The 12,438-nt window shown below is 38.5% G+C and overlaps 1 protein-coding gene across 3 annotated transcripts in view; it reads left to right on the top strand.

Moving 5' to 3' along the window:
* The window catches only part of GLB1 (galactosidase beta 1), a 41,888-nt gene that overhangs the window by 9,303 nt on the left and 20,147 nt on the right, over positions 1 to 12,438 (top strand). For all 3 annotated transcript variants that reach the window (XM_086849025.1, XM_023919365.2, XM_086849033.1), the window contains exons 2-9: positions 1,300 to 1,469; positions 7,049 to 7,199; positions 7,505 to 7,565; positions 8,363 to 8,457; positions 9,684 to 9,864; positions 11,027 to 11,085; positions 11,969 to 12,090; positions 12,172 to 12,212. In XM_086849025.1, coding sequence (XP_086705151.1) covers positions 1,300 to 1,469; positions 7,049 to 7,199; positions 7,505 to 7,565; positions 8,363 to 8,457; positions 9,684 to 9,864; positions 11,027 to 11,085; positions 11,969 to 12,090; positions 12,172 to 12,212 — 880 coding nt within the window. The remainder of the gene's footprint in view (positions 1 to 1,299; positions 1,470 to 7,048; positions 7,200 to 7,504; positions 7,566 to 8,362; positions 8,458 to 9,683; positions 9,865 to 11,026; positions 11,086 to 11,968; positions 12,091 to 12,171; positions 12,213 to 12,438) is intronic.

Genomic DNA, 12,438 nt, shown 5'->3' with positions numbered 1-12,438 from the left:
GTTCTCTGCCATGAATGGGACACGTGTCTTTTCCATAGACCCCTTAATGTGGTTAGTCTGAATAAGGGGGCTAAAATCCTCTTACAGAGGGACATCACAGCAATTTATTTTGCCTCTTCTTATTTCCAGGGATAATGGCTTTTTGATGTGTAAAGTGATTCTATCCATAGTGATGGGTTTTTTTGGTTTCTTTTCTGTGTTGTTGCGTTTGGTTTCTGAGTTCTACTTACTCATGATCATTTTGAAGCACTCAGCTCTGCATTAGTGCTGTTACTTGTCACACTGCCCTAGAGTCAAAACATTTGAAGAATGTGAAACATCTGCTTGGTGTCTGTAAGGGTGAATAGTTTCCTTCATGGGTACACAGAGAACGATTCCATCCTAGTGCAGCGTGCCCAGCCATCAAGATGCAGGTTATAAATGAAAGATCAGGAAAAAGTCACATATGTTTTAATTGAACAGGAAGTAAACAGCTGTACGTACCTGTGCATCCTCTGCAGCAATAGTTTACTTGAGGTCTAACAGCCTGGAGTTACTACAGCAGTTATTCCAGAGCAGTTGGTTTGTATTCCTGAATTCTGTGTGGTCCTGGTTTTGGAGAGGCCTGATATGCCCAAACCTTTGTTAAGTCAAGATCTATTTATCTTAATAAAGTTAAGTAATATTAAGAATGGGTCCATGTTTGTGGAAACAGAGCATAAAAAGCATCTGCTGTGCAGCACTTGGCAGCCCCTTGCTTTTCCTGTTTCCCTGCTGTATCCTCTCATATCTGTTATTACACGTCCAGCACACAATTTCACTTGTTCACTGTTGGCAGAATGCTTTGAATTGCTATGTGTATCTAGGGCATTTTCCACAATTTTTTTAGGTTTTCTGTAAAATAATGCCTTTGTTGCGGATGGAACATGCTGTTGTCTTCCTCCTTGGAATTTGTAGTCTTGAAATGTATTGTTAAACCTCAGTTGCTCTGTTTAATGACAGTCTAGGGATAGACAAATTGGCTTAGCAATTTCGTCCTCCATTTTTCAGGAGGGAGTGTGTTTTCTTTGAACTATATTTGCTAGTTTCCTTGTGGTTTTATCCTGTAACACATTGAACTGGCTGTCTTTTGCTGATTTGTTGTTCTGACTCAGGTGGGCTAGAGATAGCTGGAGGAAAGTCATTTACCATCTCTTATTTTAGGACCCATTGTATCTTCTATTGTAGACAACCCAGAGATGTTGTTTAGCCTGTTCTCTGTGTCTTTCAAGGCAGAAAAAATTTATGCTGTGTCTTTTTTTTTTTTGTTACTGTGTACAGAATGTACCTGAGAGGAGTTTTGGGATTGATTATGATTCCAACTGCTTTGTCAAGGATGGGAAACCTTTCCGTTACATCTCCGGTAGCATTCACTACTCGCGAGTGCCCTTGTATTACTGGAAGGACCGCCTGTTGAAGATGAAGATGGCAGGGCTTGATGCCATTCAAACGTGAGTAGCTATTCATTTTCCAAGTGATTTGTGATCCTGGGAGCTGTATGAGAAGTCATTAGGAGGAATAATGCCATTGTTACTTGTTTATTATTTTTCCAGTAACAGAGGAAGGTGAGGAAGCTCTGGAGAAGTGAAGGGTGGTACAGGATGACCTTTAACCACATAAATGGGGGCAGCTGGGCAGGTTGTAACCAGCAGTTTGTTTTCCTGATGATAGTCAACACCTCTTGCTTCACAGCCCAGGGTGCAAATGTGACCTGAAATAAATTGTTGGACTGTGAACTTTGGCAACTACAGAACAATTGTATGTGCTCTGCCTCTGCCAGGGATATTGTACTCCCTGGTCAAAAAGCAGACTAGGTGAGAGGAGACAATAACGTTAATACAGCTTGGGTTAGTGTCACCCAGAGGCCTTGAAAATGTTGGTGAAGATTGTAGTAACATTTAAAAACTATTTCAAGCTACTTCACCAGGAGCATTTAAATTTAGATAAATGGATGGGGAATTAGGTGTACTTTTTTTTTAAAAAAAAAAAAAAGTTTAAACAGCTTTCAGTTTTGTGTGTGTGTCCAAAACCCTTAGTCCATTTTTCTTGTCTTTTCTACCTGGTTGTGTACTTAATTCAACAGATGAGGCAGAGATTAAAAAAAATTCAACTTGTTTTTAGTTTTGCCATAGCTTCTTTAACAAGGGAAATGGTGGAGATGTATAAGGCACAGTCTTTTCAGGCGATGGTTGTAATTCCCAAACAGGTTGGTTTTCTTTTCTTAAGTCATTGCAAGGCTTAGAGCTTCTCTTTGAAACCACCTGCTTTGTGCTATAAAGAGGGCATGTTCTGACAGTGCAGAGCCTGTAGGCTCAGTGACAGTTTTGTACCACCTCTCCTTTCTCACTCTTGAAATCTGTATTGTTTTTAGACCTCCAAGTTGCATGGTTGCTTTGTACACTTGGGGATGAGACTAGTCAGTTAGTATGTGAAGAACAGACAGTGGGGGAAGGGAAAAAGTTGAATTTTTCTAAATTTAGGTGGTTTTTTTTTTGCATATCTTAAGACTCTTCCCTATGTTAGGATGATGCAGTCACTCTCTGGTGAGTGTTTTTTGTGGTTGTTTTTGTTGTTTTCTATTAAAGAATCAAGTTCTGTCTTTGCTCACATTAATAAGAGCAATGGGATTAAGCAACACATTTGCTCAGGGCAGGGTTGCTGGATTTGCCCAGGTAATTACTTTTTGCTGAAATAAAAGTGGACCTGAAAATTACACCTTTTGGTGTCTGGCTTGAAGGTCAGCCTGAGTCCAGACAGTGGCTCTGTGACTCCTGTGATCCAGTGTCTCATACTTCCCTTACATCTGATTAATTTTCTTCCTTCCTTCCATCACCCATGTGTTTTCAGTGCCCTTTGTTCATTTCCAGCTCTTTCCAACAGTTCCTTTTTTTTTCTTTTTCTTTTTTTTTCCCTTTTTATGTCTCTGCTGCATCACTGGCATTTTGAGATAGGAATATTTTTTTTCATTCCCCTTGTCACTGTTGTTCAATGGCAAAATTACACAGGGCCAGTTTGGGTTTCTCCTCATTGTTTTCACCTTCTTCATTTGTGATCTCCCACTAAGATAATGGGTTTTTTCCTTCTTTCTTTTCCGCTTTTTTCCCTTGTTGAGATCCCTTACTCTGCTTTACTTTCTGCTGTGCAGGAAGAAGTGAAAATTTGTTCTTTTGCTTTTGACAGCTTATCTCTGTTGGCCTTGGGAGAGCTGAGCTGTGTCTGTTCTGGCACAAAAGGTGCTGTGATTATGGCACCTGTGGCTTTAGGTGTTGTTGCTGGATCACATCATAACAGCTTCATTAGTCTCCTTTTGTTTTTCTAAGATCAGACTGAGATTCTCTGAGTTTCTCTCATTATTGCTCACCTCTGGATTTTTATTACTATGGTGAAAGATAAATCTAAAACTGTGCTTTAGAACCAGGAAATGCTCCTGTGCCTTGCATTTTCTACAAGAACCCAGTGCATGTCTTTTTCCATTTGACACTAATCACTCTTTCTCTCGTGATACTAAAAAAGCACCTCACTGACCAAAAATCCCTTTTGTTTTCCTTTGAAGTTTGCCAGCAATCAAGTCTTACTGGTCTGGATTATTTGAGATAAAGCTATAAATATTCATATTACTCTGAAGAAATCGTCTCTGATTTTGTGTGATTTTTGTAAAGAAATGGAAATTGTTCTGTGTGTTTGTGTTTTTGTTTTCTCTTCTTCTGCATACTCTTTCCTGGATCAGTAATACTGCTAGCAAAGGACAGAGATAGAAATAGTGTGAAGTCATTCTGGAATGAATGGGCAGCAGCACTGCCAGACTTTCTGGCAGAATGTGGTAGCTGGACTTGAAATCTTGAGGCCGCATCTGAAGGCTGTGATTTTGCTGCTTGGGATTTTTTTCCATAAGACAGGAACGGTCCTGCTATAATTTAAAATATGGGAGTCTTCCTTGTTCTTATCAAGGCATTCCCTGTGAGGTTTACCACTTCAAGGGAAACAGGATCCTTATATTGTAGGATTGTGCTTGTAAATACTTTGTGGACAAAGCCAACCAGACGTGTTCTCCTTCCTGTTCTCTGCAGCCTTTTTTCCAAAAGGCCCTCTATGCCTTGATGCATCATTCAGCTCATGACTGAGGCAGCAGCTCCTCCTGGACTCTGGAACAGGTGAAGTCAGTACATGGATATAACTGTCCGCACCTGGTAGCACCTTAAGCAGTAGCAGAACATAAGAAAACAGATGACAGTAAGCTTGATCTTATATTAAAACCTAAGAGATCAAGGCCTACCCTTCTAAAGAGCATGTTGAAATTTAATGTTGTGGTTGGTGTGCCATCCCAGAAGGTGATGGAGGAGGATGCTGAGGAGCTCACTTCCCACCTCAGCAGAAGTGTCTGGGTCACACTGGTAACTGTCCTTGTTTTCAGTTTCTGAACTGTGTCTGCCAGCTGGAAATGGGTGCTGGCTGACAAAGGCGTCTGGAAAGCACAGAAAGTTTGGGGTTTGTCTTGCACGGAGCAGATAAAGAGTTAGGCACTAGATGGGGCTGAAGATATATATATACAGGATTTGCTGATCAGTGGAGACACTTCTTGGAAGAATCTGCAGTTACCTTTACAGGATCATAGAAAGTTTAAAAAATATCGAGCATTTTATTTGTTTTACTTTATTTGTTGACTAACGAGCAGAAAGATGTAAACCTGTATAGAGTCCTTGTATGAAGGAGCTGCTGTTTAGAATATGGAATATTTAAAGTTTAAACACAAATTACTGTTCCTAAAGACTCATATGTGAGTAATTTAACTAGCATGCTGATTTATGAAAGTAGTACAATTTATTTGATTTTACACTACTTAAAAAATCCCTTCCTGGTATTACAGAAAGAATTACCTTGTACATTAAGGAAGCTGAAGAGTGATTTTTTTTGCCTGTTGATAATCTCTGAAATGAGAGAAGAAATCTGTGACTTCTAAAGAAAGGAAGGTTATAGCATGAAACTTAGAAATATCGTGTGCATAAAAAACTCAAATACAGATGAAATACCATAATTCAAGTTTGAAAAATGAGTTTCCTTTATAAATTCCTTATTCTGTAGCTAAAGCACTGCAGGATTAACAACTAACTAAATTTTGACAATGGTATACAACTAACAATTGTACAATTGTAACAATTATACTCATTAAAGAATACAATTTCAAAGTAACATAATTTCATTTGAGACCATCACTAGCTGTAGAAAATACATTGAGGGATTAAAGTGTCTTAGTAACAATTTTTAGACCAGTGTTTAAAATAAATTTTTATCATGATTCATTATATAAAAAAAAACGGTTTCATGTAAGTTTTTTTCTTCTTATTCCCTTTTTCTCTGCTAGAATCTGCTTTTTTTTTTTCCAGTGTTGTGGTCAAGCATGTGACATAAATGAAAGCTGTTTCTGGAAGAATTTTTCTATCTTCTTTCATCTTGAGCTTAAGGGAGCTGGAGAAACCCTTTCATCCTCACCTCAGACAGTATGAAATTTATTTGAACCTTAAGACTTGTTTCTGAACAAGTTCATAAAACTCTTCAATGAGTAGATTTTCACATGGTTCATAAATTCATTAAATGCACATGTAGTTTGTTTTACAAGTGAAGTAATTGTGCTTCAAAAACAATTAGAGCAGCTTGACACAGAAATAAAACATACCACATAGAGGGGAATATCTGCATTTTGATGCTTGAGGGCATTGCTTTGACTCCATCCTGGCACAAAAATTTGAAGCTTTATCTTTTCAAACAGTGGCTTAAAATTTTGTTATTTGAGATGCTATGATATTCACCAAGGCTGAAAGATTATATTTGTGTTTGATGTTCATGTGCGTGTCTGTCTGTGTATGGCCGTTTTAGTAGTGTAGTCCTAAGAGGGTTCCTGGTTCTCTTCCTTATTGAAAGCATTGTTCTGGGGACTTTCTTTCTCTCTTTGGTAGTTTTTACAAAATTAAATGTGGAACAACATACTAACAAACCCAGGCAGTAAGAAAAATGTTGCTTGAGAGGATCTTTGCTTGACTAGACAGAGTTTTGTGAATTTTAGAAATTTTAGAAGAATGAGTTTTTGCATTCCCTTGAATCCTTGCTCAGGGTGTATGCATCCCTAATTTTAGTCTGTCTGTGCTGTACTGCCACTTAGTACCATGGCATACAAAACACAGTTGTCAAGCAGGGATCATCACCTACAACACTACTCATGGTATTTGGTAGATTACTGTTTCTTTGTTGTCTTGGAACCAAATGTATTTTTTTTTATTTCTGTGAGATGTTCTGTGCTGAGGTTGTGGTCTCCTAAGTCCTGGAGGTAGGAGGAAGGTGTTTGTTCAAATGGTGATCTGCTTGTTTGGCACCTTTATTACTTAGTTGAAATTAAGCTTTGCTTTGTATAAGTTCTTGGGCACCTTAACAGCTCACAACTTAATTGTTCTTTCAATGGTGGTTTTCCAGAATTTGCATTGTTCCTTCCCAAAGGAAATTTTCAGGACCTAGATGTAATATCATTTGAGGCTTAGGTATTTTTCAGGTTCTTTGCAGTGGCAGCAGCATAGACTTGTCAGCCTGGTTGGTGTTCCCTGTGCAAGCTGGGTGTTCCATTTGTGAAGGGTCATGTGCTGTTTTGGGCAAGCTCGTTCTTGGCCTCTTCCTTCATGAGTGGTTTACCACATTCATCTCATCAGCCTTCCACCACTATGCAGCTGCCAGATGCACTGCCAGCTTCAAAACTGTTTATTTAATTTTGGAACAGACATCATGATTTCAAAATGGCACTACCAGAACCTGTTCTTGCTCTGACAGGGACTCCTGTAGACATAACCCGAATTTCAGTATTAATTTTAATGCCTTCTGCCATCTGAAATACTTGACAGAAGAAAGGCCATAGAGTTACTCGTTTCTTTTACTGATCCAAAGGATCAGCAGCATTACTGATCTTGGGGACATGTAGTGCAAATAGTTGTTTTTCAGAATTCTGATTTAGTCTCAGTTTCCTAATGGAAGTGATTTTCTCTCTTAATAGGTATGTCCCATGGAACTACCACGAACCCCAGATGGGCACGTATGACTTTTTTGGTGGCAAAGATCTAGAGTATTTCCTGCAGCTTGCCAATGATACTGGATTGCTTGTTATCCTGCGAGCTGGACCTTACATCTGTGCAGAATGGGACATGGTATACAACCTTTTGTAACAGCTCACTTCTAGGGTAAATCTAGTGCAAGTATTTCTTAAAGTAGACAAACTTGGTGTATCCTTAGACAAGAGTTTTGGTTTAGTGTGTTAAATAAAATCCATGCATCCTAAGTGACTTCTTACAATTCAAACATATTCTGTATTTGTTTTTTACATTAGGAATTACTACTTTCTTGTAGAAAAACAGTTTTCAGTGTATGTCTTTCAGTATATGTCTTGATAAAAGGCTAAATTCTTCTTAGGTTTCCTAAAAATGTCACTGAAGTGTTTCCCTTTCTTTCCCAGGGAGGTCTTCCTGCATGGCTGTTGGAAAAGAAATCTATTGTTCTCAGGTCTTCTGATTCAGGTAGAGGCATCAAAAAAGACGATCAAAAATCCACTGTAGCAGCAAGGCAACTTGCTGTTTGAGGCCATTACTAGATAATTCATATTTCAGCTCAAGTTTTCTTATGAGTAAAATCTTCAGTACTTCTAGTTAGAAGCGTGTTTTCAAAAAGTGTGTAGAACAAGCAAAGCAGAGGACAAAGTTTCCAAGGTATTGTCAAGTTGGTGCCAAGAAACGAATCATTGTGACCATTGAGAAAAAGACAGGTAGCTTCAGCTTTGAGGGTTTTGGATTTGCCATAGCCACTCATAATGGGTATCCTTCTTGACTGGTCAGTGTACAATCCAGGACGAGTTACAGCATTCTCATGAGCTCCTGTTATTGGACCAGACATGGAAGAATGAGACAGGAGATTAATGTGTTTATTGGAATGCATGTAGAGGATGAATATATAGATATCATATCCAACTTCAGTTCTGCTGATTGTGGGTTAAATTATGTATTTTAAAAAATAGCAGCAGTTGAAGTTTTCTTCCTGTTGATATGTATTAGGACTACCTGTGAGGCATAATGAAGTCCCTTTGATAATTTTCCACATTGATCAGTGTTAAAATCTTTTATTTTTTAGCAAACTGCACTGGAAGCATTTATAAACAAGCTTAAGTGCATATTTGTTCAAGTACTAGAGCAATCTGTTCATTAAATGCTGTTCATAATTTACATAATTAGAACACTATATAAAGATGACCCATATGTAATTTAAAACAAAAGTAGAAAAAAGCAGAAGAGTTGTGAAACATTTATACTTTGTGTATCAGATTACCTGGAAGCGGTAGAGAGATGGATGGGTGTCCTTTTGCCAAAGATGAGACCTTATCTCTATCAAAATGGAGGTCCAATCATCATGGTGCAGGTAATTTTCTGAAAATCAGATGAACCCAAGCAGCATGAATGCTTATACAGCTCTTTCAGACACCCTGTGGGTCTTGGGTGGTGGTGTGACAGGTATTTCTTAAGTTTCAGATAGCTGCAAGATTCTGATGCAATACCTTATCCTAAAGAACTGAATCCACTGTTTCTAGAACTCAGAGAGCACTCATCTGCTCTGTCAAAGTTGTTTCCCACAGCCAAATAAAGCAATAGAGGGAACTTGTGTAGCTTTTTAGATCTGAGGTTCATGGCAATTCTCACATAAAGCCAAAATGCATTACAGTTGCCTGAAACAATCTGACAAGGGAAAAGGGAATAAGAATACCTTTAGATAGAAGCAAAAGCAGTATGGAGTAAGCCTAATTTAGCACCTAACTTAAGTTGTAAATGTTTCAGGATGCAATTTTGTGTGTTCATGGTGGGTAGCTTCTGTCTGAAACTCCTTCTTGATGTGTGGGAGTGATTGTACTATTTGTAGTATTTGATCAAAAAAAAGCTTTATTTGAGTTTCTTTAAACTCCCCAACTGGCACAGGATAGGATAAGGGACCCTTCTTGTGATATGCACAAGATAATTTTGTTGAACAGTGTGTTTTGTCTATTGAGCAGAAGCACTGGGAAAAATTATTCTTTGGCAGAAATAAGATGCTTGTAACAGGATTTTCAGAAATGACCTTCAGGATTGGAATCTGTTGAATCTGGAGCTGAAAAGTTCCTCTCTTTGGAAAAGGGGCAAGATGTGTACCTCTCAGTATTAGAAGAGTAGTTCTCCCTTAAGTCCTTTTGAGTCCATTGCAGGGCTCGTGGCTCATGAGAGCCCTTTGTAGATGTCTCTGTTCTGAATGTTCAGTTTTGTTGCAGTTTTGATCATTTCACTGTCTGTTCTGTGGTTTTATTGGTCTGCTCAGGAGGTGTGTTGCAGATCTCAACTTGTAATAGAGACTGTATTATGATCACTGTAGCTAAGTAGGTACTTTGGGGGGTGTGGAATTTCGAAGGAAAATGGCTTAGCTATGCACAGTGATGGCTCCACTTTAAAATCCAGGTGAGAGGAATGAGTCTTGTGTTCTCCTGCTCCTCAGATCTGGAGTTAAAATGAGATTTTCGATATTGCTATCAAAGGAAGAAGAGGGTTGGACTTATGCTTTGTTCTGCTATCAGATGCAGACTGAATTGGCTATGGCTTTACTGATTTGCTTTTACTCTACAGGTAGAGAACGAGTATGGGAGCTACTTCGCTTGCGACTACAACTACCTGCGTTTCCTTCTGAAGCTCTTTCGCCAGCATCTTGGGGATGAGGTGGTGCTCTTCACAACTGATGGTGCAAGCCAGTTTCACTTGAAATGTGGGGCTCTCCAGGGTCTTTATGCAACAGTGGACTTTGCTCCAGGTTGGAGACTGCTACTTGTTTCCAAATATTCTGAGTATTTGTGGCAGGACAAACTGATTGGACTGTTGTCAAACCTGACAGCCTTGCTTAAATGGGGTAACAGGCATTTATGTGTATTTTATGTACTCTTAAACATACAAGAATCCCCTGTGAGCACCCATTTAGAAAGTCATTATCACTTCCTTGCGTCTTGAAATCATGAATAACCAATTTACGCTGCTCATAGCTCGTATCTCCTAAAAATTAACAGTAATAGTTGGCATTGATTCCTTGTATTTTTTTAATGTTCTTTTTTAATGTTGGGTTTTTTTTGAATGCTTTCTGTCTGTCCTGGAATCCAGCCAGCCAAATACATTTCTTTTTAAGCCAGAGGTTATTGGAAAAACAACAGTACTTTAGAAATGTGCACACTGCTACAATTTGCTGTGATATAAGCCTGAGGAATGGCTAAGCATTTAGCCATTCAGTAGTGTGATCAGACAGTACCCTTCTGATAGGAGAGTTAAAGATTTAAATGTTAGTATACTGCATGGACTTGGCAAAATAGGCTTAAGGCACAAGAAACAAACTCCAAGACACATATTTTCATTTTTTTTATTGTACATTATTCTCTCTACAGCCAAACACATTTGTTTAGCAGGGATGTGTTTTCTTGCAAGTTGAATGAAATTGTGAATGTTTTCATTTTTATCCTTTATGTAATGGTGAGCCACTCACCACAGTGGTTATTTCCAGCTACTGTGGCTTGAGCCACTAGGAGCGATCAAAAGTGAAACACCTCTTTAGAAATTGCCTGGTTTCTGTTCTTCCCCGTAGCCTTGGTAACGTAACCCCAGATTTAGATTTTCCAATGATCAATAACAATTCTGACACATCTCAGACTTCTTTGTGCCAGGATGTCATTTCTGAGAAAAGCTGGGTTTTCAAAAGAGGTATCTTAAAAGCAAAGGCATGTACACAAGCATGCATATGTTCATGCATATATTTAAAATAACTTTTGTAAGTTAAACATCAGAATCAAAAGTATTGATTCCTATGTTTGCTGGAGTACCTTTCTTGTCATGACTTTTGCTAGAGTGGAGGGAGATAAGATACCAGTTTCAGTAAATTGATGGATCCAGAAAGTCATGGATATAGCAACTCTATTTCTTTCTGTTTACAGGTGGCAATGTTACAGCAGCATTCTTAGCTCAAAGGAGCAGTGAACCGAAGGGCCCTTTGGTATGTGTTTTCACTTAAACTTTTTGTATCATTTCTAATCTTGAAGTTGTTAATCAGAGAAGGGTTGACAGCAGTGCATTGAACAATTTTAGGGACCTGTTGATGAGGGCATAATTTCCAAGTCAGAAAAAGTGAATCGAAGAGCTTCTCTGTGTGTTTGTCAAATCCACATTAACCGCTGCTCTACAAATGCTATTTTAGTCTCAAAAAGTATTGATTTGTTTCAGTAGTTTTCCTTGCTAAGATAAATGTTTACAAAGCAGCGGAAACGCTAGGGATGGTTAGATGAGTTAGTGAGATATGTGTGTAGGTGGAAGTTAAAAGCAAAATTAAAAGGGCAGATTAGAAGTTGCTTCCTGTTTTCAGCTACCCTAGAGGTTTCAGACAAGCTAAAGTGGGATCTGAGCACACTGGAAGCCATTTTGACAAAGGGAGAAGGCCCATTGAGGGTATAAGATTATCTCTGTGCTAAGGAGTTGTTTAGAAAGCAATTTGAAATATTTTTCATTACATCCAGTTTGTGTGTGCTATTCTGCAGAGAATATGTTGGTTCCATCATTTATTTGAATGCCAAGAATCTGAAACACATCCTTGTTGACAGGTTCCCAGGAAATCCGTACTCTTTGATGCTTAAGCAATTATTTTCAAAGTGTCCCTATAAAATTATTGAAACAATCCTTTAGTTCCTTTGTCCTGTAGTCTGCTGAAAAGGACTGATTTAGTATGTACTTTGCTGTATTTATAGTAGTTTAAAAATGGCTCAAATTAGTCAAGGTGCTTTTTTTTCCTTCCCTCTTACAGTTAGGAGCCTTAATTCACAATGCATTCTGTTCTTGTTCCCTCTTCATGTTTTCCCTTCCTCTTTTGCCCTTCCTCCTTTCAGGTTAATTCTGAGTTTTATACTGGATGGTTGGATCACTGGGGGCACCGTCATTCTGTTGTGCCCGCAGAAACTATAGCTAAAACACTTAATGAAATCCTGGCACGTGGTGCTAACGTTAACCTGTAAGTGTGTGTTCAGTAGAGCTTAATTTTGGGGGGATTTCTTTACCCAGTTCAGCAAAACCTGATTTTTTTTCTTTTTAGGTACATGTTTATAGGTGGAACTAACTTTGCCTATTGGAATGGTAAGAAATTATTTAAATTTTACTAGTGGTGGAGGGGAGCTGTTTATGAATTAGGTAGTAATGTATTTTGTGAAAGAATAAGTTGTGCCTACTTGCATATGGCAAAAGACATGACTGCACTGCACTAGCTGTTCTTTGTTTTTTTCCAACATGTTTTGCTAAACCCACATGCTATTTGTCTTTGCCAAGGCTACTTCTGCTTCACTCAGTGCTGTGAAACAGTTGA

This window comes from Cyanistes caeruleus, chromosome 1, assembly GCF_971803275.1.
Source record: "Cyanistes caeruleus chromosome 1, bCyaCae1.hap1.1, whole genome shotgun sequence".
In the NCBI taxonomy this organism is placed as follows: Eukaryota; Metazoa; Chordata; class Aves; order Passeriformes; family Paridae; genus Cyanistes; species Cyanistes caeruleus.
This window is presented reverse-complemented; position numbering and strand designations above follow the sequence as displayed.